Source organism: Myxocyprinus asiaticus, chromosome 5 (genome assembly GCF_019703515.2).
Source record: "Myxocyprinus asiaticus isolate MX2 ecotype Aquarium Trade chromosome 5, UBuf_Myxa_2, whole genome shotgun sequence".
NCBI classification, from domain to species: Eukaryota; Metazoa; Chordata; class Actinopteri; order Cypriniformes; family Catostomidae; genus Myxocyprinus; species Myxocyprinus asiaticus.
Window position 1 is genome coordinate 2,324,604 of NC_059348.1, and position 27,160 is coordinate 2,351,763.

A 27,160-nucleotide genomic window follows, 5' to 3' on the forward strand; every position below is an offset into this window, starting at 1 on the left:
TCAAGTTAGGTGGAGCTCTTGGTCACACCTACTGATGACGTGGACCAATGACAGTAAGGTGTTTAGTTTACCAGCCGGTCAGAAATTTTCTTAAAAATTTGCCCCAGCGAGCTGTTATGAACCACCGAAACTAACGGAACCCCCCCCCCGCCCCCCCACCCCTTCTTTTCGGCCAGATTTTGTTCTAAATGATGTCACACCAGTTCATTCTTCAATTTCGTAGGAAGCATATCAAGGCCTTAAAACTCTTCTATAGTGTGTGTTTTATGGAACCAGGGAGATAGAAGGAGCTGCAGGAAGATATGATTCATATATGGAGTTTAGAAGAGGAGAATTTGTTACATCAGAGATCACATGACAGGTGTCCATCATCCCTTACAATAGTAGGATTAAAAACTGTGTAAATCGTAATAATAACAAGTCAGTATACTTGAATTCTGCATCTGTCGCTGAACATGCTGTTTGCGATAGGCTGCATATTCTATAAATGTTTTGATTTCTGCTTCATTCTATGCATGGAATCCACATGAGATCAGTAAAAGAAGCTGTGATAACCACTCAATAATAATTAAAACTAAGATATATGCAGTATGTTATGTTTAATTTGTATTGTTTACGTGCTGCTGTCAAGGAGCTAAGCTAATGCTAACATGCTAACTTTCTTCATAATACGCCAAATAAGGTTTAATAAAACTATTTTGAGTTTTTAAAGTTATCATCATCAGATTTGGAATATAATGTTATCAGACTTGTGGCTTGAGCTCCATTGTGTCTCTAGTTCCTTTTAAGGCCAGTCAAAATGACAAATATTTTATGAAAATAATTTGCAGATCAATTCCTCTAAATTAGCTTTTATAACTATTTTTCTTTATAACTTAAATATATTCTGACATCTGGGCAACAAACTTACAAGTGTCTTTTTTCAAAACAGACCATAGTTATGACTGTAATACAAAGAGGTGATGAACTACAGTCATTACTGTTGAGTATGTACAATTCAGGCCTGAGCTCAGAAAATGGGGCAGTGAGAACAGGTCAGTTACTTATTTTAGCACTTTTAGCTGTACAATGAGTGAATTATTGGTAGAGTGATGATATCACCTAGTTTGTTATGCCACACAGTTTCACTGCTGATTCATGATTACAAACTCTAAACCCAGGATACAAAGGTTGCATAAATATGGTGTGGACTCTGTGGATGAGGATCATTGTGTCAGAGACGCTGTAGAAGGACAGAGTTCCTGCACTGTGATCCACATACACCCCTATTCTACTTGAGTTGCACACCTCTGGGAGTTTAGTATTTATGTTGTTGACTGTTTGACTGGTGGAAGAGCAGAACAAACCCCAGGACTGATCATTATATCCAAACATGCACTCAGAACCAGATCCCTTCCTGCTGATGGTCTTATATGACACTGATATACACACAGCACGACCGCTCCACTCCACCTCCCAGTAGCAGCGTTCACACACACTCTCTTGACACAACACCTGATAAAAATTATGAAATCTGTCCAGATGATCAGGATACTGCTGGACTGATTCAGTGGCAGTAATCACTCTGTTCTCCTCAGACAGACAGAGGTTTTTATTCACTGTGTTGAGATCCAGAGTGAGCTGACAGGAATCTGAAGGAAATAAAAGACATAATCAGAAAATCTGGAAATAACAAATGCCTTTGTTTTTGCCCAGAGTTTTCTGTGGATTTGTTCACACTGCAGCCGAATGTGGCCCAAACATGATTTCTGCTCAAATCAGATTTTCTTGTAAGGTTGTTCATGTGACATTTTAAAGGTAAGGTATGTAACTTTTGTGTGGTAAAATACTTTCTCCTATCCAAGATTAATATGCAGAGAAAATTATAAGCAAGCGATTCATAGGTAAATTTTCTCAAAAACTATGCACCCTCTCTGTTGCACTATGAAAATCCTCTGTTTGTTTAAATGACCTGTCAGTACAAACACAATAACAGTGACTCAACCAATGGTTGGGGGCGGGACTATCTCTATGTTGTCAGACGGGGGGGTGTATTCAGAAAGCTGTTTTGACAACATAGTATTTTGCAATTAAATTTGGTGGCGCTAGTGGCGCAGAAATGACATACTTCAGCTTTAAAAGAACCCATATCAGACACTGCTTTGAACAGCTGATACTAAACTGATCTGCATGCATATAATAAACCTTAAAGGGTTAGTTACACTTCCAGGATCAGTGCTCGGCGATAGAGGTGACGACACTGGTTCGGATCCCTGATGCTCCACAGGCCGCCCTCGATCGGGCAGGGGTGTATCGTATACCGGTGAGTCTAAAAGGGGATGCATACCACATGTTGGTGGATTCAGGCTGTTCTTAAACCTCCATTCACCAATGCTTCGGGCAAGACGGGGCATTGGGCACGGATAAATGGATGAGGGTGCGGTGTGTCCACTGGGATATTCACAGGTAACCAGTGGTTACCACTGAGATACTATTCAGGGGAAAAAAGTATAGATAATAAGAATTAATAAGAATCTGTTAAGGGAAATATGTGTGGATGGGTCCTGTAAAACGTTGTCTCAGTGTGTGACGTGCTATGCTATGGCTGGGGAGGCGGTTCCAGGGCCGTCTACGTCTGCTCCGCATCATGATGACGCAGGGGAGAGAATTCCTGTCCTCAGGAAACACGCGTTTGACCAAGTGAGTAATCGATGGTCAACAGCTCCCCGCACTCACATACCCATATTTTTCAATTATCAAAGATAGGTTGTATTGAGTGATGCAGGACACTCAAACAAAAGAAAATATAACCCAATTGCTAGTACTGAAGAGCCATCGGGAAACACTCTTCCAGGTGTCTCACCATAATCCAATGGCTGGCCATCTAGGGCACGAGAAAACGGCCTGTTTTTTTTTTTTGGGCCGGGCATTCACAGGGATGTTCGCAAGTGGTGTGCGACGTGCCGTGAATGTCAGTTGGTGAATCCACCAGCCACCCCAAAAGCGTCATTGTGCCCTCTACCACTAATCGAGGTCCCCTTCGAAAGAATTGTCATGGAACTCGTCGGGCCATTAGAATGGACTGCACGCGGGCATCGCTTTGTATTAGTTCTGCTGGACTATGTAATGCAATATCCGGAAGCAGTGCCCCTGCGCAACATCTCAGCATGTAGTGTTGCGGAGGCACTCTTTCAGAATTATCTCCTGAGTGGGGATTCCAAAAGAAATTCTCACTGATCAAGGCACTACCTTTATGTCACGAACACTATGCAAACTATACAAATTGTTAGGCATTAAATCGATTCAATTTGGTGGTAGATGGTAGAACGGTTTAATAAAACCTTAAAAAACATGATTTGTAAGTCAAAGCCAGCAGGAGCCATAGGCTGCATATGTTATTTTATTGAGTGTTGTGAAGCTACGTGAATTGAGTGCATTAAAGAAACCCAAGACCCTGAAGGCAGAAAATAAAAGACTTGCCTGCACTGCTTCGTTGTCTCCTGACTCCTCCATTGCCCAAAAGAACTGTCCCTACTAAATGTGGCTTTGCTAGCTAAGTTCTATAAACTGTAACAGTGGAATCGTTATTAACATTGGTGTAGCATTTTGTTATATTTGGATTTTTGCCAAAGAATATAACATTGTTACGAGAATTCCACCGGTTTACTTAACAGATAGCTAAGCAAGTAGTTGGCTAAAAGTCCCCTTACTGAACAAAAATAAAATAAGACAAGTAGTATATAAGAAAAGCTAACAAAGTTGGCAAATGTAATAAATTATTTAGACACAGAATATGTTGTGTCGGTTGTGGTGGAATGATCCACCCCTCCGGCTCGTCATCGCTACCCCGCCTCTTTGGGCCGCCCTTCAGCCAGGCTCACGATGGGAGTTGGGCAGGAGAGCGAGAAGAGGTGCATAATTAATAAGTCTCGTTCTGACAGCGGTGAATGAAGCACACCTGATGTGAATAATGCTTCATCACCGCTGTCTTTAAAACGCAGAGCGCAGGAAACCGGCTTCAAATCTCCAGGTGTACACACACTGGCATCCTTGCACGCCCAGGATCAGGGATGGGAGGGTTCGGACGAGATGATGTGCCACCGGACCCACTCCTCGGACCCCCGGCCTGATTAGATGAGTCACCGGGGGAGAACTGCACACGTCGCGGCCGACGGGCTAGAGGCCGGGCCGCCTTCCCCTCTCACCTGCCACGGGCCTGGGAAGACAGGCCACCAAGGATGCCACCGCCCCTCGCACCATGGACCCTGGAGGGGAGCGTGTGCGGCCGACGGACCCAGCTCATGCCTGGGCCATTCCACAGACACTAACCCACCCTTCACACAGCCCCGTCTCACCACGAGGATTCCAGATTCCCCCTTTGTTATGAACACTATTCCCCCTGGACACCTTATTATCCCCCTTTATGGAAATTTTACTTATATTATTATTTCCAAAAAATGCTTCTCTGAGGCTTGACACCACACCCACTGTGTCTGTCTCTTGCTCACCCTGCCACACGGTATATTGGGTAAACTGTCCTTAGTGATGTGTTTATATTAGAGCCCGACCAATATGGGATTTTTGAGACCGATACCGATTTTAGAGGGGGAAAATTCACCGATTACCGATATGGTGGCCGATATAGCTAATTTTTGAGCTGGAATGAAAACAGACCTTTTCTATGTGGATTGTGATACTGTCACTGATTTTGCACCGATATGACTATGCAAAGGTACCCAGAAGGCTGCTTTCTTAAACAAATATTTTTATCAAAGATTATTTGACATTATTATTATACACTGTCAACAAATTCTAGAAATGAACACTGAGAAAATAAAGAATAAATAAAAATACAATAAATAGTTTAATAAACATCAGTACTGTATGTTTAGTATAAGTCAATTGCTAACCATGTAAATAAAGAATAAATAAAAAAAACATCAGTACTGTATGTTTAGTATCAGTCAGTTGCTGACCATTTAAATAAAGAATAAAAAATACAATAAATAGCTAAATAAAAATCAGTACTGTACGTTTAGTATCAGTCAATTGCTGACCATTAAAATAAAGAATAAATTCAAATAAAATAAATAGCTAAATAAACATCAGTACTGTTTAGTATCAGTCAATTGCTGACCATTTAAATAAAACATAAATAAAAATACAATAAATAGCTAAATAAACCTCAGTACTGTATGTTTAGTATCAGTCAATGGCTGACCATTAAAATAAAGAATAAATTCAAATAAAATAAATAGCTAAATAAACATCACACGGTGTGCTTAATGTTTTGCAAGAAGCCTGGGAGGAGGGACCTTCAAATAGTAAGAATGAAATTCAATACATTCTTGATCTTAGAGCAAAACTCCACACTTTGGTGCAACTAACACAGGAGAATTTGCTCCAAGCTCAAGAACGACAGAGCCGACTATATGACAGGGGAACTCAGCTAAGGAAATTTGCACCGGGAGATAAAGTGCTTGTATTGCTTCCCACATCAAGCTCTAAATTACTCGCCAAGTGGCAAGGATCCTTTGAGGTCACACGACGAGTGGGGGATCTCAATTATGAGGTTAAACGAACCGATAGAGGGGGCGCACGTCAAATATACCACCTCAACCTCCTGAAATTGTGGAGGGAGGCGGTCCCTGTGATGTTGGCTACGGTAGTTCCGGAGAGGGCGGAGCTCGGGCCTGAGGTGAATTCAAAACATAAACAGTTCACCCTGGTCACTTGCGGAGACCACCTCTCACCGAGTCAACTCGCGGAGGTTGCCAGGTTGCAACAGGAGTTTGCGGATGTGTTCTCCCCTCAACCGGGTCACACGAACCTCATTCAGCACCATATCGAGACCGAGCTGGGGGTCGTGGTACGTAGCCGCCCCTACCGATTACCCGAGCACAAAAAGAAAATTGTTCAGGAAGAATTGGATGCAATGCTCGATATGGGGGAAATAGAAGAATCCCACAGCGACTTGTCCAGCCCAGTTGTTCTAGTGCCTAAGAGCGATGGGTCTGTACGGTTCTGTGTGGATTATAGAAAAGTCAACGCGGTGTCTAAATTTGATGCGTACCCAATGCCTCGCGTTGATTAGTTGCTCAATCGGTTGGGCACAGCTCGATTTTATTCGACATTGAATTTGACGAAGGGTTATTGGCAGATCCTCTTGACACCAATTTCCTGTGAAAAAACAGCCTTCTCCACACCGTTTGGATTACACCAGTTTGTGACACTTCCGTTCGGTTTGTTTGGGGCCCCGGCTACGTTTCAGCGTCTCATGGACCGAATCCTCAGACCGCATTCAGCTTACGGCGCTGCCTATTTAGATGACATCATCATTTATAGCAATGAGCGGCACATGCAGCATCTGAGGGCGGTTCTGAGATCACTGCGTCGAGCGGGACTCACAGCAAACCCAAAGAAGTGCGCGATTGGGCAGGTGGAGGTACGGTATCTGGGGTTCCACTTGGGCTCTCTCCCTTTTGTTTTACAGACGGACGCTTCAGACAGAGGGCTGGGGGCCGTACTCTCACAGGTGGTGGAGAGGGAGGAGCGCCCGGTGCTGTACATTAGCCGCAAGCTCTCATTGAGGGAAACTAAGTACAGCACCGTAGAAAAAGAATGTCTTGCCATCAAGTGGGCGGTCCTCACTCTCCGATACTACCTGTTGGGGTGGGCCTTCAACCTCTGTTCGGATCACGCCCCACTCCAATGGCTCCATCGCATGAAAGACACCAACGCGTGGATCACCTGTTGGTATCTGGGTCTTCAGCCATTTAAATTCAAGGTGGTCCACAGACCGGGGGCGCAGATGGCTGCTGCCGATTTCCTTTCCAGAAACGGGGGAGGGAGTGGTAGGCAGGCCGGTGGGGATATGTGGCAGTGGGGGCGTGGTCAAGCATCTGTCCGGAGAGAGAGAAAGCGGTAAGGGCGCTTGCACCTGAGCTAAATTATGTCTAACACCTGCCTCTAATTACAGTGAGCATGGGGAGAGCGGCATAAAAGAGCCACGCCGCCAGCAGACCGGAGAGATAGTCTGGGTCGTGAAGGTCTTTGTAAAGCTAAAGAGTGTTGTGACGCTAAAAAGTATTGTGGAGCTAAAGAGTATTGTGAAGTTAGAGAATACTGTGAAAGTGTGAAGCTGACGTGTTGTGGCAACCCTGTAAAAACCCCAAGTTACGTTATTAAAAAACCCTCCTACCTGAGGTGAAGAAATCTGGTTCCCTGTGTCCTCCTTGAGTAAATACTCTACATGGATCTTCAGAGAAGACCTCATCTTCTATGCTCTAAGCCAAGCTTTAATGTGTCTGATATCAACATGCAGAGACACAGATGACAAGCACATGCATCTGAAGCTCAGGTAAATGTAAAAATTCTGTTCGAAATGTAGAAAGTTTGCCATTTTTTTCTCGTGCTTTGTCTTTCATGACTTTGTTTTCAACCAGGTGGAAACAGAACCTATGCTTTTCATTAATAAAAAATTTAGTTGTACAATATTTTTATACAATTCAAATCAGCAAAAATTAAAGGCAGTACCAAAGAGTACCACTCTGATGTATATATATATTTTTACAGTTTAAATACAGTATATTATTTATTTTACACATTGCATTAATGAGAATTGGGAAGTAAAATGGGAATAACTGTCATGAAATTGTCACAATGTAAAAAATCTCAGTGGCCATAAGGCTTCATTTACTATATGGAAAAAATTATTTCATATTTGTTTATTGACATTTTGACGGGTTTTGTAAGAATCACGCCATAACAGGTAGATTCAGAGGAGCTCTTAAACAGCAACAGACATTAAAGACTACAACTTTGTGCCGCTCTAACTGGAGCCCAACTGGTGGCAGTCCTTGAAAAAAAAAAAAAAAAAAGAAAGGCATACCCTTGAAATTAGCAGTACAACACACTACAGATTCATCAACAGTCCAGAACTGTCTTCCATCAGACTTGTGCCACTTTAAGATATTTAAACAGAGAGTGTGTTCACCAAAATTAGAGGATGCTACTGGATTTCAAGAAGATACTATTCAGTTCCAACATCACTGCACTGAATTTAGTAGATGTCATTACAAAACGGATATATATATATGTATATATATATATATATATATATATATATATATACATACATACATACATACACACAGTACTGTGCAAAAGTTATAGTTATATATATATGTCTGCATGTGCTGAATGCTCTGGAATGATTTGAGAGGTGACGCTCTCATACTTCACACACACATACACCAAAATAACTGCAATGTTTTGTTCAAAATTATTATATTTTAGGAAATGCAGAAATTATGTTCTGAGCCATGTGTAACAGGTTATGAAGGAAAGGGGAGGGTTTCCCTGATGCACCACATTTAGTGGCCTTGAAGGTATAGTTCACCCAAAAATGAACATTTGCTCTTTATTTACTCACCCTCAGGCCATCCAAGATGTATAGACCTTCTTTCTTCATCAGAACAGGATTTAAGATTTTTAGGGAAGTATCCCAGATTTTTAGCTTCATCCAATGCAAATTAATGGACACCAATTTTTGATGGCTCAAAAAGCATATTTAGGCAGCATCAAAGTAATCCACACGACTCCAGTCGATCAAGTAATGTCTTCTAAGGTGAATAGATACATTTGTGTGAAAAACAAATCACTAATTAAGACATTTTTAACTTTAAATCGGCGCTTCCGCCAGCTCTCTGTAGCTGTTTGAATTGACCTAACTCTCTTGTGAAGTACATTCCTCTGTGGTAAACAGAGTGTAACTTCCAAATTCTCGCGTGAACGCGCCAACGTGATGATGTCACACGACAGCGACGTGAGGCATTCATTGTTTACAAGAAGCGATTTTTTTCAAGTTAATAAAGGTTTAATTAGCAATTCGTTTTTCACACAATGTATTGATTCACTTCAGAAGACATTACTTGATTGGCGGGAGTCGTGTGGATTACTTTGATGCTGACTAAGTGTGCTTTTTGGACCATCAAAAATTTTTGTCCATTTACTTGCATTAGATGAAGCTTAAAAACCCAGGATACTTCCCTAAAAATCTTTAATCCTGTTCTGATGAAGAAAGAAGGTCATATACATCTTGGATGGCCTGAGGGTGAGTAAATTATCAGCAAATTTTCATTTTTGGGTGAACTATTCCTTTAAAAGGCATTTTGGGCTTAATGGATGGCCTAGCAGATGCGTGTCCCATTGTGGGATGATGAGTGGGTTGACCGAAAGAGAACCAACAGTTCGTACAGATTATAATTATATTTTGGCATCATTAGTTAGCACTAAATATTCTATTTTTATTATTATTTTTCATTACTGTATGCTTTTACCCATTCATATTTGCTTTTAACAAATACCTGTTTCTCTGTCCTGTGACGCAGCTGACACGGTGTCATGGTGTTTTGTTCATCCAACACAGACAACAAATGCACTGCTGGTCATTACGACAGTAGATGTCCAACTGTTTATCATGTTTTGGGCAGATCATCTCCTGAAGTCATCCAGTGGCATCAATCACTTTGTGTTGCTTTCCTGTGTGAAATTCCTCATGACGCTCAAAATGAGTTTGACAGTAAGATTCCAGACACACCAGGCAGGACTTGACAGCTTTGTATTTTCTGCCAGTACAGATGTCACAATCCACATCTCCAGGTGCAACGTAACAGTGAGCAGGAACAGCAGCTTGCGGTTTCGTCGTCTTCAGTTTCTCCACCATTTCTGCCACTATTGTGTTTTTACCCAAAGCAGGTCTTGGAGTGAAGGTGTGTCTGCACTGAGGGCAGCTGTAGACTCGCTTCAGATCATCCAGATTCCAGCAGTCTGTAATACAGCTCATACAGTAACTGTGTCCACAGGGAATGGTCACTGGATCCTTCAGTAGATCCAGACACACTGGACAGCCGAACTGCTCATAAGCCACTGAAATACTGTCTTCTGCCATTTCACTACATGAAGACACAGACAAAGAAACATTCAAAACACACCAAAACTGTGTTAAAGTCACATGTGATAAAAATGTTCCCTCATTGGTCAGAATATTTGAGTGCTCTTCCGGGATTTAGCTCATACATAAGTATACCAGTTAAAATGATATACCTGTAAAAATTTGACAACGAGTACAAATATTCGAGTATTGTTTATGTCACTGTTATGCTAAACGTTGCCGCATGGGGGCATACGGGTTCCAGTCAGAGGTTGCGCTGCAAATAAACATTATCCATCACTCAGATGGATATGAGTTTTATTTAATTTACTTCATGTTCTTACTTTCTCTTGCACACACAAACATACAAAGAGCAGAAAGAGTGAAGTCACGTAAGATGGTTTTATCTGTCAAATAGTTTCTAACGCCCTCCTTTTTGTGTCTGTTCTGCCGATATCCAAAAGAGAGAAGTGACTGTATTCAAATTACCTCAGGTATTATTAAACAACTCTTATTTTAAACATGCATTTTTATTTAATATTGTCATCACCAAATGCATTTTGATGATAAATTACACTGATGTGCTGACCTAAAGATTTCTTCTCCGCAGATCAATCAGTTATGCTCATGATGGTTTTAATAGGGATATTGTTTGGTTCATCAAGTCGCATTGCATTCTCACCACAAGCAAACCGCACAAGAGTTAGTTTGCAATCGCCCCAAGGCTACCTCGTCCATGTGGTCTTGGACCGATTGTTTTGTGTGCAAGAGCTTTTACAATAAGCTTTCAACATTATAAAACAAAAACTGTTTAAGAAGATTTTGTTCAAGATAAAAGAGGAGACGGTGGCTTTTTGGTGTAACTAGATGAGGTTGTGAGACCAGCCTACATTAGCCCCTCCCACTCATAAGCCCCTCCCAAGCCATGCCCACACAACGCTTTCTTCCTGCTACTGAAGCTGCTGTTATAACTGCATGAGAGATGAAAGGAAAGATCTTCAAAAACCAGAGGGAATGGAAGCACCAGATGAGCAAATGAAGATACAAAAGATTGAGAAAGTAAAAAAGCATGTGTCAAATCTATAAGCGCTTTTCATCTATTTTTGTTCTAAAGCTGAATGTAACTATGGCATAACTATGGCATATCATGCCCAGGACATGCCGCCCCCGGTAGGGCTACGAGCCCATTCTACCAGGGGTGTAGCGGCCTCCTGGGCCCTGGCCAGGGGTGCCTCTCTAACAGACATTTGCAGAGCAGCAGGCTGGGCAACACCCAACACCTTTGCAAGGTTCTACAACCTCCGGGTGGAACCGGTTTCGTCCCAGGTAGTGGCATGCAATACAAGCGGATAAGCCCGAGATAGCTGGCCGGGTGTATCGCTTGCACATAGTGCCTTCCACCTCCTTTTGAGCTGAAGATGTGCGCCATTAATTCCCAGTAGTGTTCACAAAATTTGTTCCCTGGTTGACTTCCTCCGAGCCCTGTGGCAGTCGAGTTTTCGGAGAGACTCGCTGCCGGCCCAGTACACGTGCTAACTAAGAGTCCTGTTCTGGGGTAGGTGCTCCGCATGTGGAGGTTCCCTGTAAGGCTAACCCCATGCAATATACATCTTCCATTAATTCGTTTCCCTGTTGGCAAACTGCGTCTTCCTTGGGCAGAGCCCCTCTGCCCCAGTTTCCATGTTTGTAGTAACTCCTCCCCTGTTGGGTAGGATCTATCTTGAAGACTCTCCACATGGTCGGAAAGACCATGTGACGTATTTTTCCACTTAAATATCCCCCCCTCTCTTTGGGCGAGGTGTGGTCTCCGCAGTGTCTGCCCCTTGGGAGGGACACCCCCCAACTAGACCTGGCGGCCCAGTCGGATAATCCCCCTTATTTTTTAGGGAGTGGAAATAAAGAAGGGGAAAAGAGGCCACGACTGGGTTAGCCTGTCTCTATCTTCTGGGTAGTTGACTTGTCCCCAAAAGGCTGTTCGACACTCATAACTATGTTGAGGGAGGTTACATGTCCACCTGGTGTGCTGGCTATGAGGCACACAGTGGTCTGCCCACCACACACCGCCAGTTCACATAACACAGTTCAGCCAGTTGTGGCGTTTCGTATAGGGACCCTTAGTGTCACTACATCGACACAACATCGAGTGAGTGTCAGATAGGGAACGTCATGGTTACTTGTGTATCCTCCGTTCCCTGATGGAGGGAACGAGACGTTGTGTCCCTCCTGCCACAATGCTGAACTACCCATTGAAATGGCCGGACCTTGTCTCGGCTCCTCAGCATAAAACCTGAATGAGTGGTTGCATACCAGCTCCTTTTATACCCGTATGTCCAGGGGAGTGGCATGCAAATACCACTCGCCAATTTTCATTGGCCATTTATCAAAGACCAGAGGTGTCTCGGGCTCCCAAGAGTGACCCCTGTGTCACTACATCAACACAACATCTCGTTCCCTCCATCAGGGAACGGAGGTTACACAAGTAACCATGACGTTTTCCCAACATGTAGCAGAGAAGTGTGACAAAACACTACATCAAAATTTTTATGTCATTGCACACAAGCGAGCTGATGCGATCAGTTCGTTCAGATGGTTCATTGCAATGAACAGAGTCAAAAATATTATTCACCGATTCGATTAAGTCATCACTAGAGTTCCCAGAAATTCCTTCAAAGCATTTTATGGTTCATTGTTGAAGTAAAATAGTAGCATTTTCTGTTAAATACTGACTATCATGTTTTTGGCCCAGTTACATCAATCATTTTTATTTATTTTTTTATTAGTATTAAGTACACATTTTTCTTTTGGCGTTGGATGTACCATTATTGAGATCCTCATTACCAGTGCCAGATGTTAAAATCATGCGATTTTCTAATCAGCCAATCATGTGGCAGCAATGCAATGCATAAAATCATGCATATATGGGTCAGGAGCTTTAGTTAATGTTCACATTAACCATCAGAATGGGGAAAAAATGTGATCTCAGTGATTTGGCATGATTGTTGGTGCCAGACGGGCTGGTTTGAATATTTCTGTAACTGCTGATCTCCTGGGATTTTCACACACAACAGTCTCTAGAGTGTATAGAGAATGGTGTTAAAAACAAAAAACAACCAGTGAGCGGCAGTTCTGTGCCAGAAAACACCTTGTTGATGAGAGAGGTCAACGGAGAATGGCCAGACTGGTTCGAGCTGACAGAAAGACTATGGTAACTCAGATAACCACTCTGTACAATTGTAGTGAGAAGAATAGCATCTCAGAATGCACAACACATCGAACCTTGAGGTGGATGGGCTACAACAGCAGAAGAACATGTTCCTAGTATTCCTAATAAAGTGCTCAGTGAGTGTATGTACAATTAGTTTGACTTAAGCCCAAAGTATATTTCGGTTTTGACGCAAACGCAGTTGAACGCTCAGCCTCTCAAAGTATACTTTATTTGACTGTGAGCGCATGCGCACCACAACTGCTATGAGATACTGGACTATTTCTCTTAAGGAATTTAAACCCATAAATAAATTTGATGTAAATGTTATTTACTTTATTTAATTGTGAGATATTTCAGCATTACATTCACCTATCCACCACCCTGCTTTCTGGATATTGGCATCAGCCAGTAAAAAAGCACATATCAGTCGACCACAGCACAGTGTATTATAAAAGCTCCCACTTTAGACCATTTTTACATGGTGCAGTAATTATACCAGCATTCTGTAAAACAAGATATCTTGGGTTCAGATTATTTCCTGATTTAATTAAACAATATTTCTTATCTGTCCCTGAAAAATTCCAGCAACCTGAATGGTGCTGTCCAGTTTGTTCAGAGGCTCTTATGTGTTGCTCATGTATTTGCACCACAAATTGGTTTCTCTGTCATCTGGAATACTGAATATTTTAAGCATCTCCCTTTCAATGGTGTCTGTCAGCACAAATGTGTGTATTAGATTATTGTCAGTGTCCTTACTTTTTTCTTTTATTTATTTATTTAAAAATGTTCATATGTGTGGTATTAAAAACCTGTAAAGAAAAAAAAAAATTTAGCTACTACCAGATTCTGATGTAAAACTAAATTATGTACCTAAAGATTGATAAAGTAAAAATTTTTTTACATGCACAAATCTTTAAAGATATAAAATAGATTTAATTTAAAAAGACAAATAGATTCACTTTCCATATTTAAAACTCTAACTATATAGTTAACTGTAAGTATCAATAAGCCTGAGTATTAAAAATCGAACCCAAAAAAATGCACTTATTTTCTGCAAAATCATGAACACATCTATTGTGTCTGCTTTGCTGAACCTTCTCGAAACAATATCATCCATGTTGCCGTCTTCACATAGATTCAGTTCAGTGAGATAGACTTCCACCTTACAGTGTTTTACAAACATACCATGTTCCACCACCTGATGAAGGAAACATAACAATTACATTTCCCGCAAACATAAGTGTAACACTTCTCAGTTAAAGGAGGAGGCGAGAAGCAGATTTTCTGGTTCAGGTAAGCGTTTTATTCTCCCCACTGCAGCAAATGCACTCTTTCAGGGCTCTCACCGTGTTCAATAACTCAGTCTAAACATAAACAACTACTTCAGAAAAATAAACTCTCAACTTTACAATAATAAGCTCTTGGCTTCAGAATCAGGTCTCTAGTGCCCAGGTTCTCTCTCTCGTCTGAGTGCTGCGTGGCCCTCTTTATGCCGCTCTCCCCGTGCTCACTGAAATTAGAGACAGGTGTTAGACATAATTTAGCTCAGGTGTAAGCGCCCTTACCGCTTTCTCTCTCTCTGGAGAGATGCTTGACCACGCCCCCGCTGCCACATATCCCCACCGCCCGACTCAGGCCGGGGCAGCATCCGGCCTGCCTACCACTCCCCCCCCATTCCTGGAAAGGAAGTCGGCGACAGCCATCTGCGCCCCCGGTCTGTGGACCACCTTGAACTTAAACGGCTGAAGAGCCAGATACCAACGGGTGATCCGGGCATTAGTATCCTTCCTGCGGTGGAGCCACTGGAGTGGGGCGTGATCCGAGCAGAGGGTGAAGACCCGCCCCAGCAGGTAGTATCGGAGTGTGAGGACCGCCCACTTGATGGCGAGACACTCCTTTTCAACGGTGCTGTACTTAGTTTCCCTTAACGAGAGCTTACGGCTAATGTACAGCACCGGGCGCTCCTCCCCCACCACCACCTGCGAGAGTACGGCCCCCAGCCTCCTGTCTGAAGCATCTGTCTGTAAAACAAAAGGGAGAGAGAAGTCAGGTGAATGTAAAAGCAGCCCCCCGCAAAGTGCAGCTTTAACTTGCATGAACGCCCGTTGACACTGCTCCGTCCACTGGACCGGATCTGGAGCACCCTTTTTAGTGAGATCAGTCAGCAGGCTGGTGACGTCCGAATAATTAGGTACGAACCTTCTATAATAGCCAGCCAGCCCCAGGAACTGTCTCACCCCCTTTTTGGTCTTGGGTCTCGGGCAGGTCGCAATCGCCGTTGTCTTGTCAATTTGGGGACGCACCTGCCCGTGGCCCAAGTGGAACCCCAGATACCGTACCTCCACCCGTCCAATCGCGCACTTCTTCGGATTCGCTGTGAGTCCCGCTCGGCGTAGCGATCTCAGAACCGCCCTCAGATGTTGCATGTGCCGCTGCCAATCATTGCTATAAATAATGATGTCATCTAAATAGGCAGCGGCGTAAGCTGAATGCGGTCTGAGGATTCGGTCCATGAGACGCTGAAATGTAGCCGGGGCTCCAAACAAACCGAACGGAAGAGTCACAAATCGGTGTAATCCAAACGGTGTGGAGAAGGCGGTTTTCTCACGGGAAATTGGTGTCAAGGGGATCTGCCAATAACCCTTCGTCAAATCCAATGTCGAATAAAAACGAGCAGTGCCCAACCGATCGAGCAACTCATCAACGCGAGGCATTGGATATGCATCAAAGAGGGAACCGCCTCCCTCCACAATTTCAGGAGATTGAGGTGGTATATTTGACGTGCGTCCCCTCTAACCTCATAATCGAGATCTCCCACTCGTCGTGTGACCTCAAAGGGTCCTTGCCACTTGGCGAGTAATTTAGAGCTCGATGTGGGAAGCAATACAAGAACTTTATCTCCCAGTGCAAATTCCCTTAGCTGAGTTCCCCTGTCATACAGTCGGCGCTGTCGTTCTTGAGCTTGGAGCAAATTCTCCTGTGTTAGTTGCCCCAAGGTGTGGTTCTGGAATCATCATGCACGAACTTACGAATCATGTTTTTGAGGGTTTTATTAAATCGTTCCACCAGGCCATCCGTTTGAGGATGGTATACACTGGTGCGAATCGATTTAATATTTAACAACTTGTACAGTTCGCGTAGTGTTTGTGACATAAATGTTGTGCCTTGATCAGTGAGGATTTCTTTCGGAATCCACACCCGGGAGATTATTTTGAAGAGTGCCTCCGCAACACTGCGTGCTGAGATGTTGCGAAGAGGCACTGCTTCCGGATATCGCGTTGCATAGTCCACTAGGACCAATACAAAGCGATGTCCGCGTGCTGACCGTTCTAATGGCCCCACGAGGTCCATTCCAATTCTCTCAAAGGGGACCTTGATCAGAGGGAGAGGGCGCAATGGTGCTTTTGGGGTGGCTGGTGGGTTAACCAGCTGGCATTCGCAGCATGCCGCACACCACCTGCGGACATCGCCGCCAATGCCCGGCCAATAGAAACGGGCTATTAGACGGTTCAGTGTTTTCCTTTCTCCTAGGTGACCCGCCATGGGATTATAATGAGATTATAATGAGCCACCTGGAATACCATTTCCCGACGGCTCCTTGGAATCAACAGTTGGGTTGTATCCTCTTTGGTCCGAGTGTCCTGTGTCACTCGATACAACCGCTCATTTATAATTGCAAAATAGGGGTATGAAAGTGTGATGTCAGGCTGGAGTCGTTGACCATCGATGACTCTCACTTGGTCGAAGGCGTGTTTGAGGGTTTCGTCTCGCGATTGCTCCAAAGGGAAATCCCCGTCAGGGAATTCCCTGAGAAGGGGAGGGGCTGCAGCTTGACGGCACTTGCGTCAGCGGGCGCCCCCCCCGAGGGGGAGAGTGGCGGGGCATTGGAGTAGGGGAAGGTGTCGCCTCCCACCCCCGGGGAACTGGTCTCAGGGGCTGAGGTCCTCCTCATCTGCGTGGGGCAGGAACGGGACCTGGAGAGAGAGCAGACGAGAGAGAGAGAGGGGAGGGGGAAGAAACAGAGGGAGGAGAGAAAACATAGGAGGGCTCTTCCGCCCTCGGGATCGCCGCCATGTGGTCCTCCGCAAGTCAGATAGCTTCCTCCAATGATGCCGGGCGGTGGCACTGGACCCACTCCGCCGTCCCTTTTGGCAGTCGAACTATGAACTGTTCCAGTACCACCTGGTCGATAATTCCCTGGACGTCGCGATCCCCCGCTAGCAGCCATCTTCGTCAGGCGTCACGGAGCCGCTGGGCAAAGGCAAACGGGTGGTCGGAGCTCTCCAACTTCAAGCTCCGGAAGAGTTGACGACTTTCCTCCGCAGTGCGACCAACCCGTTGCAAGATGGCTCTTTTTAAATCTCCGTAGGCCAGGAGGCTCGACGCTGGCAGTTGTTGAGCCGCGAGCTGGGCTTCCCCGGACAATAGTGGGATCAATCGGGCTGCCCATTGGCCGAGCGGCCAGCCCCAGATCTCGGCGGTCCGCTCAAACAAATCCAGGAAGGCCTCGGGATCGTCCACCGCCCCCCATTTTCTGTAATGCTGGCGGGGATAACGGCGTGGGAGTGTCCGGGGTCGCGGCTGAGGATGCCCCCTGACTGAGGAGGCTCCGGATCGCCTGCCGGTCCTCGGCTTGAGCATGCATGAGCTCGACAAACCGGCGGTCTTGATCTTGTCGGAGCTCAAGCAGCGTCTGTTGGTGGTTCTGATGTAGGCTGGCGAGGGCTTGGAGGATCTCCGCCAACTGGGAGGACTCTACGGGGCAACTTCCGTCCATCTTCAAACCTTTCCCGGGTTTCGGCACCAGTGTAACACTTCTCAGTTAAAGGAGTAGGCGAGAAGCAGATTTTCTGGTTCAGGTAAGCGTTTTATTCTCCCCACTGCAGCAAATGCACTCTTTCAGGGCTCTCACCGTGTTCAATAACTCAGTCTAAACATAAACAGCTACTTCAGAAAAATAAACTCTCAACTTTACAATAATAAGCTCTTGGCTTCAGAATCAGGTCTCTAGTGCCCAGGTTCTCTCTCTCGTCTGAGTGCTGCGTGGCCCTCTTTATGCCGCTCTCTCCGTGCTCACTGAAATTAGAGACAGGTGTTAGACATAATTTAGCTCAGGTGTAAGCGCCCTTACCGCTTTCTCCCTCTCTGGAGAGATGCTTGACCACGCCCCCGCTGCCACAATAACTATGATAAATACTGTTACTGTGAAATAAAATGACTCATCCTGATACATAGTTCTAATATTATGGTAATAAAAAAGTGATATTAGGACGATTTTGGACATACCACCCACCCCTAATCTCACTACCTATTTTATTGTATTTATTTATTTATTTATTGCATATTTACAGTATTTAATTTCAAAACATTCATTCATCATCATTCAGTCATCATTTATTTGCAATGGCCTTCTCTTCCAAAACAGATATACCTTTCGAGCGATGGGCTCTTGTCCTTCTATCAAGCCATACCAGCTCACTAATTTACTCCAGCCCTGCGTGGGCACCAGAATATAGTCCACTTGATCGATGAGGTACTCCTTAAGGTTGAGACCATCTCCATCTAAAACCTGGACAAAAAAAGATATCACTGATGTATTGTGAAACAAACAACAGTTATCTTTTTTAAAAGAGAAGCATTTTCTGTGAAAGTCTAGAGATAGGCCGCTCTTAAACATTGCCTGGGTCTCTGGGTAGAATTTACTTTCATTTCTGTTACTTATTTTTTAGATACACAACAAGTGTAGCCATTACTTAATGCATAGTGGAATATAACCATACAATGCATACATCAAAGTACGAGAATGACATACTTTGCTAGCGATTGGGGTGGGTACAAATATTGCTTTTCCAATTAATCACGATCTTCATTTGAACAATCTAAATATCGATTCTTAAATCCCAAGATCGATCTTTCACTTAATGCGCAACCCTCTACTATAATGAAAGGAAATCACTTGCATTTGCAATGCTGTGTGACTAAAGTGAATATATTTGGCAACTGGCTGATAAATGTTTACATTTCACACACCAGTAATTGTGTAGTTTTGTCATGAAGTGTTCAGCAGCGAGATCCTTACACAGCGTGTTGAGAGTAAAAGTTGTTCCGTGTAATGTATGTCCAAAGACGAGATCCACGCAACCCATTTGTCACTGAATACTGTTTCTTTTAATACCCTCTCTGTTCTTTACAGTCAGTTGTTGATCAAAAACAATTACAAAATACATTTAATTCTAATCATGCATAGCACAAATGAGGTAAAGTCATTTGAGTCCTCTCTAGTTAACATGCACTAATTTAAAGGCATTGTTTACAGCACCAGTTTTAGCACGTGTTCAACAAATCAATGTAAATACTTGTAAATAGTAGAAATAATGCAATTGAAAAATATGTAACAAAAATAATATATGGAATATAATATCTTATTTATTGATTGAATACACTGATTTGTTCTTTTTTAAAAAGCCAAAATGTGACCAAAATGATGAAAAAGTAATAAAATTAATATTTTCCTAATGTACCTATTTAAATGGTCCCCTGTATAATTAACAGCATTAGCTGGGAGATAAATTATTTTATACGCAAGCAAAAGGGACATTATAACTGAAACATACACACATGAATTGATATTGAATCGAAACGGAATCTAATCGAGAGCTTGTGAATCGGAATCAAATTGAATCAGGAAATCTGTATCAATACCCAGCCCTACTAGCGATGGTGATTAAATACACATTTTATTAAGTATTAAGTAATCCAGTGCCCAAGTACAACATCTTGATTCTGCATCTGAGAACCATCACAAACCAATCCTCTTCAGTAGTGAAATGGTTGGGGTAATATTTGCATGGACACACCAATCCTAATCTTGCATACTGCATGAAAAGAAAGTATATGAATTAGGATTCAGCCATTGTCTCAGTTTAGATGAATGTATAATGAACCTTGCAGAAGGTTGGAGTTATCCACTGGTCCAGGGTAGACTTTATGATAACCCATCTGATGTGACCCATCTGATGTGTCCCTGCTGTCAAAATCAACATATCTCTTCCACAGCTTAAACCAGTGACTGCCCACTAAGTACCAGTGGGAAAGATGAAATACAGTAACTATCAACAAACTAAATCATACATTCATTGATGACTTAAATGTTTGTTGTTGTTTTTTTGTATGTTTGTTTGTTTGTTGTTGTTTTTTGTGATATTTATTTTTATTTTTTTTTTACAATTTTGTTAAAATTTTGAGATTGATTTGTTATAGTCTTGAAAGCATTAGTTAGAATGGGTTGTCTTGGACTTCCGGTTACATGATGTAGTGAGAGTTTGCACGGTTTCTTTTCCATTAGTTAGTGCCAAATACAACTGCCACATTAAATTGTTTTCATGCTATAAAGTTAATGAACAGGGAACAAAACTACCTTAGAAATGGGTAAAAATACTCAACTCGGGGGTGCTAAAAACCAAGAACAACAACCCTCAGGTAAAGATAATGAGGCATCTGACATGTGGCGGCACATGCTCCTTTAACATTAGATGTGCTCGTGTTGAAGCTTGAGAAGTCAAGGAAATTTTGTCAGAAGGACATACAGCCTTGTTGAACTCTTCTTTATCTCCTATACAAACATCTTTGGAGAGCATTCACAGCACATTACCCAGTTGGAGAATAAAGTTGCTTCATTAAAGGCCAGTTTAACAGTACCATCAGATTTAAACGCATTTCTTAGTTCAGCTGTGGATGACCTGGTGTCCCCATCAAGAGATTTCTGGAGGGGATAGAGGGCAGAAATGCAAGGGAGTCAATGACAGAAATTTTTCCATGAAACTATGAGAGATGCTTTGTCAACCCACCCAAGCCCTGTCAAGGTAATAGACCTCAACTGATCATCGTCAGATTTCACAGTTTTTTGGGGAAGAACATGGTGTTGCGCTGGGCCAAGGAGCACAAAGACATCTCATATCAAGGTCATAACAAAGGTCTACAAGGACTTCAGCTCAGGCATTACAAAGAGACTTGCAGCCTTTAACAAAGTTAAGACAAGTCTGTACAACAAGGGAATATGCTTTGGCATAGTCTATTCAGCTCCTCTGTGAATCACTCACAATGGTGAGCATGTTTTTGACTTTCCATAGGCAGCTGAATGGTACTATATCAGGAACTTATTCATAATGGACAATGCTTAACCATGTTGCCCTTGTTTTTACCCTGAGATATCATGTCCTGCATTCGTACTTAAATTTTGTATGGAGTTACGGTCATAGACCGCCACATAAACAGGTCTGAGTTATCTTTTTAAATTGCCATTATTTAGTATGGATTGATTCACAATTTTTCCCCCCTCATATTCTCGAAGATATCATTTGGTGGAACGTCATTTTTGTTTCCCTGAGAAGGACAGTAACGTTTTTTTTTTAATTTTTTATCGGAGTGGACTTTACTGCATGGTTTCCAGATGCGCAACAGTTGGTTCCTGCAACTAGTGAGAGTTTCAATGCGAGTATAGGATTTATGTTCTTTTGCTTTTTTTGGTTCTAATTGTTTTACGGGTATTCTAATAATGAGCGTGGAGGAGGAGGTTTACATCCTAAATTCTTTTTCTTATATGTTTTGCCTGTTCGCCGAATTCTTAAGTATGTCACAAGGTGTTGGATCTCAAGGCTTTCTTCCCCTTCTTTTTTCTTTAAGGAGGTTGACCACCCTAATCAAGATTTGAACTACATATCTGGGCTATCCCTAAAATGGGCCATACCATTGACATTGCCTGAGCGGTTCAAGTGAATGCGCGGGGGGAAAAACAGCTCATTCAGGGACGCGCATTCATTCTGTACAGCGAATGTAAGTGTCTAAAATGCTTGTGTACAGTTCAGTTGAATGATAAAGTTTACCCTCTCTAACTTAATGCTCTTGATCCGAATGTATGATGCAAGGTGTCTGCTGAAATAACGAAAAATAATCACAAATCTAACAACAAAGCTGAAATAAAAAACTTGCTTTTTACCTGTCAATCAGACACGCTTGGAAGTTGCGTTCGTTATTATAGCAACAATAATAGGCTGTAGGCATTTTTATTAAGTCTATTGGTAACTCGTTACAATAAGGTTGTGTGTAAACATTAACATTAATACACAATTAACATGAAAAATGAACAATATTTTTACACAATTGTTATCATGGTACGTCAATTTCTACATACACTAATGCAGTTAAATATTAAAAATGAGAAATGAGTAATGTAACATCATTAAGAACTAACATGAACTAACAATGAACAATATTGTATGTATGAATGAACATAAACCAAGAATTCCAATATGAACAAATGCTGACAAAAATATTAATTATTTCTTGAAACCTAATTTGGAGTGTAATACATGTGCATGTGTTAATGTTAAGTGTATACGTATTAACTTTGTCATATTTAATATAGCAATAATTTTGACATTTCAGAAGTGGGAAGTTATTCCGATTGCACATGGACAAGTAGTAAACGTGACGTGGGAGCTTCCCGGATGCAGCAACTTCCTGATCGATGTCCTGTTCCTAAAAACATTCCCTTCCTCGCCCAAACCTTGGCACACTACAGAAAACGGCTTGAAACAATCAAAAATCTTTTGACCATTAAAGTTACGATTAGATCTCATTAAAATAATAGGCCAAAACATGGTGAATTCGTCTGTTTTGTAGATAATTTATGAGACTTTCAATCACGAACGCACAATATCGCGCATTAATAACCCGCTTCTGTCACAGTCCCTCAGTATGGCGAGTGTTTTGTGCCACGATTACCTACCGAAGGAGACAGTCGTGTACTTTTACGTTAGAGAAGGATACGTCGCCTCAATAGAAGTGTGACTCCAGCGTCGTGGTTAAGTACGTCGCCGCTATAGAAAGTCGTTGATAGGTAAATCAACCTAATGCAAAGCTAGTGTCAGGGCTTTCTACCAAAGGGTTTAGGTGAGGTTGTAAAAAGAGTGACAAAACTCAGAAAGTGTAAATTTATTGACAGCTGAATGGGTCATGGACTTTTATTTCATTCAGGAGGCTGGAGTTCCTGTCGTATTTGTAGCCAGAACTTATTTACATTTTATTTACGGTTTTCAGTTGCAATTTGGTTAGTTTTAGATACTAGACCCTTTCACAATTTCAACCATGTGTTAGAAAGTCTTTCTGCTAGAAAGTCCTGAAGGCAAACTGATGTTCTGTTGTCACATCTGGTATATACATAGTCACAGGTGACATTGCGAATTATACATCTTCAGCAGAGCTGTAATTTTACTAAGTAATATACAGTAATTAAAATGAGCCCACCATTACTAGCAACAACTTTAAAGATGAACACATAAATTCAATAATTATAATCCAGTAATATGTAATATTCTGGAATGTGCCATTCTGAACTTTTACTCTTGATGTTTTAAGTATATGATGCTAATTCTTTTGTACTTTTACTTAAAGGGATAGTTCACCCAAACAAGAAGATTCTGTCATCATTTACTCATCTTCATGTCATTCCAAACCTGTATGACTTTCCATCTTCCGTGGAACATATATTTTGAGACTTATTATAAAAGACTTTTCCATGTCTCTCAAAGATATAATTTTTGGCTTCCTCATGATAAACACAATGGCTAATTTCATTGATTTTTAGGAAACTATCAAAACCATTAATATTTATAATACATATCACATATTTTTAAAATTTCAACCTCTACCATGTCTAATTTATTCGTTTATCTATTTTATTGTGTCTTTTTTCCCCCAATTCTAATTTATTCTTGTTGACTCAGTATTTTGCTGTTTTTAAATGTCATCACTTGAAGGCACTGTTTGTACTCTTCTTGCTCAATTTCAGGAATAAAGTTAAGAATGAAAATGATGAGTGATTCTTTTTGCTATTTTAACTTGTAAAAAGTGGTATATAAACTGCTGCTGCTGTACTTCCACATTCTGGATCCTTTGATGAGGGTTTGTTCAATGAACATGTATGAGTAGGTTTAGCATACATTTAGGGAAAATAGTTTTACAAAATATTTACTCTGTAAAAGACTGCCTTCAGATTTCAAAGTCCAAAAGTAATTCTCCTTATTACAAGAAAAAATCTTGCCTTTAAGTTAAAGGATTTTAAAATACTCATATATAGGCTTTCTCTAAGTGCAATTTGAAATACTTGTTGGCTGTGTTACAGTATATTTGTTTCAAGTATGACCATGTTACCATGTCCTTTAATATTGGTCTTTTTTTGAACAACTGATGCATTGTTGGATGCTTTTTTCCAATTTAAAGGAGGCAGATTGCAAAAGAAAGGGACTGCTGATTTTTTTTTTCTTCAATTATTTCAAGTTGCACTTAGAGAAAGCCAGAAGTCAATGAGAATACACTTCAAAAGTCCACAAAGAGACTGCATAGATTCCAAGGGTGGTCTTGCGCATAGAGGTTAGGGCTTCATCATGGGAAACATCCTAAAAAAAAGGTCAAATACAAAAAGAAAATTAATTATAGACCAGGGGTGAAAGGGGGAGTTTGTTTTAGGGAAACATACCATTTTAATTTAAATAACTTACCATGTACTCCTTCACGAGTTTTGAGGGGTCTTCATTCAGGTAAGTAGCAAGTGTTCTCTAGATGCATTCACGTTTTCTTTTCGATGGTGGTATTCTGGAAATGTGACAAATGAGCAGTGTTCAGCAGAATTAACACACAAGTTAGCATTTTGATTTTCAGACTTATTCCTGTACCTCTAGCATCACACAGAATATCCCACTGCGTTATTTCTACAAGAGTCAAGTTTGTTAATCAATTCTTTAGCTGAAATTAATTCTACAACAGCATCTGTGAGGGCCCCAAAATACCAGGAACCAGTACAAGAAAACAAACAAATGGTTCTAAACCAGAAGCTTTGCTACAGGAATGCTACAAAATAATCTTGGATGTCACAGTTGTGCCTACTGCATGAATGACAACTCTGATGCTTCTGAGAAATGCTGTAAAGTTACGAACAAGCCCTGAAATTAAAACAGTATGAATCATGTGCATATTAACATTCCAGAGCATATAAACCAAGGTTTAAAGGGATATTTCATTCAAAAATGAAAAGACATCCCCTGGATGTCAAATGTCAGCATTTGACACAGGTGTATGCAAAAAAACAAACAAAAAAACAGCAAACCAAAACACTTCTCTTTGAAATATAACAAAGTTTATTTATGCAGTAATATCAATTAATAATCAATACAATGCAGTCAATAAATTCCGACAACTACAAACTAAACAGTGACATGATTAGATATGGTAACCAAAATAAGCCTATAACACATGAGAGGAAGGTAGGTGTGTGTGTGTGTGTGTGTGTGTGTAAGGTGTAACGCGAACAAAATGGCGGACGTGACTCTCGTGGAGAGTACCTCACGCGAGATTTCCGGCCAGAGAATATGGCCGCGAATGTGGGCGGAGAGAAGCCGGTTAATGGTGTCTGCCTGTTTACCGCGTGTCTCCGCTTGTACGATAACTTAGGGACAAAGCTGAGCTTTATCACAAAGTTATCTTCTAGCCAAAAGTGTGTGTGAGAATGTTTGTGAGGGGTCGCGTGTTTGTGTGTGGTTAGTACGAGAGAGAGAGAGAGAATAAAGTGACAGCGCCAAAGCCAGTTTCGCGATCGTGGGAGAGAAAGCTACTGTTAGTTTATCACTCAGAGACGCGGTGGACGGCTCGTAAACCGTCCCATGGTCTTTGGTTCTTTAATGGATAAACTCAGTGTGCCAGTCTCACCCGCGATGGTGGAAATACACAACAGTCCAATGTGGTTGGACTACAACACAGCAGATCTCATTCGTGATAACAGTACATTACAGTAATACCTTGAGTATTATTAGCAGCAATGAGCGGACTCGGCGGTCCGTAAACTGTTCAAGCAATAACCTTGTTATACAAGAATAACACACTAGAATATTCTATCTCTGCCCAGACGTAAACTTCTTACTTGAATTGCATGAGGATGCAGGTAGAATGGTGTTCATCCATCGTTTGACTCCGACTCGTTTCCTCGAGGCTCGAGTGATGACGGGAGGCCGTTTCCTCGCTCTGTCGGCGGGTGTTATGGCTGCTGATTCTCGGCGGGCTGGCGGAGATATCAGCGACGTCGACTTGATTGAAGAGGAAAGAGAAATCTTTTTTTTTCTCTTCACTTCTGCAGGCAAACGGAAGAAGATGCGGATTGCTCGGCGATCTCCTTCGGATCCGTTAAGAGTGTTTGGTGGAACACAGAGTAATCTCAACTCATCCAGCAAGATGGAGATTGTATGGCCACAGTTTCAAGTCGTAAATTACCTCCTTGTTCGATGAGCTGAGTCTACGCACGGCGAGCAAAGTTGCTGGAAGCAATGCCCGGAAGCATCTCAGAGGTATTTCTACTCCTGATGATGTCATAGTTGAGGGGCGTTCTGTCGTGTGCCTCATCCAATAGGAGTTGAGAGTTTGATCCTTTAGTGAGCAAGGCTTCATGGGATTTGTAGTCTGTTTCGTACTCCCTTTGTTTGATTTTGGCATGGTTTTTATCAGTAAGATTTATGACTTTGTGTGTGGGCCTCAGTTAGGTTTTACGACTGTGTTAGGCCTGCCTTTGTCTTCTATCTGAATACATGAGGCCCAACAGTTCTATTATTTAAAAAGTCCATTACCCAATTAAATATTTTCCCTCCAGCTTTGTCAGCTGCCTCTGCATCTGAGACCATCAACCCACGCATCTTATCACATGGCTTGTTGAGCGCGTTACCGCGGAGATATAGCGCTTGTGGAGGCTTCACGCCATCCACCGCGGCATCCACGCACAACTCGCCATGCGCCCCACCGAGAGCGAACCACATTATAGCGATCACGAGGAGGTTACCCCATGTGAATCTACCCTCCCTAGCAACTGGGCCAATTTGGTTGGTTGGTCTTAGGAGACCAGACTGGAGTCACTCAGCATGCCCTGGGATTCAGCGTCTTTACCACTGAGCTACCCAGGCCCCCGACATTATATTATATTATATTAATTATGCCATATAACT

General features: G+C 42.2%; 1 protein-coding gene and 2 pseudogenes across 1 annotated transcript; all 3 read right to left on the reverse strand.

The window, feature by feature from the left end:
* Positions 1-1,101: 1,101 nt before the first annotated feature.
* LOC127440549 (stonustoxin subunit beta-like) lies at positions 1,102-2,393 on the reverse strand. Its single transcript, XM_051697224.1, has 2 exons — positions 2,327-2,393; positions 1,102-1,631 (listed from the first exon to the last, which is right to left on the reverse strand). The coding sequence occupies exons 1-2, from the start codon at positions 2,391-2,393 to the stop codon at positions 1,102-1,104; spliced, it is 597 nt and encodes a 198-aa protein (XP_051553184.1).
* Positions 2,394-8,603: 6,210 nt separating this feature from the next.
* Positions 8,604-9,931, reverse strand: LOC127440550 (E3 ubiquitin/ISG15 ligase TRIM25-like; annotated as a pseudogene).
* A 3,734-nt stretch (positions 9,932-13,665) lies between these two features.
* On the reverse strand, positions 13,666-21,341 carry LOC127440551 (ubiquitin carboxyl-terminal hydrolase 15-like; annotated as a pseudogene).
* Positions 21,342-27,160: the final 5,819 nt, after the last annotated feature.

Coding starts and splice junctions, on each gene's coding strand:
- LOC127440549 (XM_051697224.1), bottom strand. CDS start 2,393: ATGCCCCGTCTTGCCCGAAGCATTGGTGAATGGAGGTTTAAGAACAGC. Junction 1,632..2,326: donor CCTGAATCCACCAACATGTG/GTATGCATCCCC, acceptor TATTTCCTTCAG/ATTCCTGTCAGCTCACTCTG.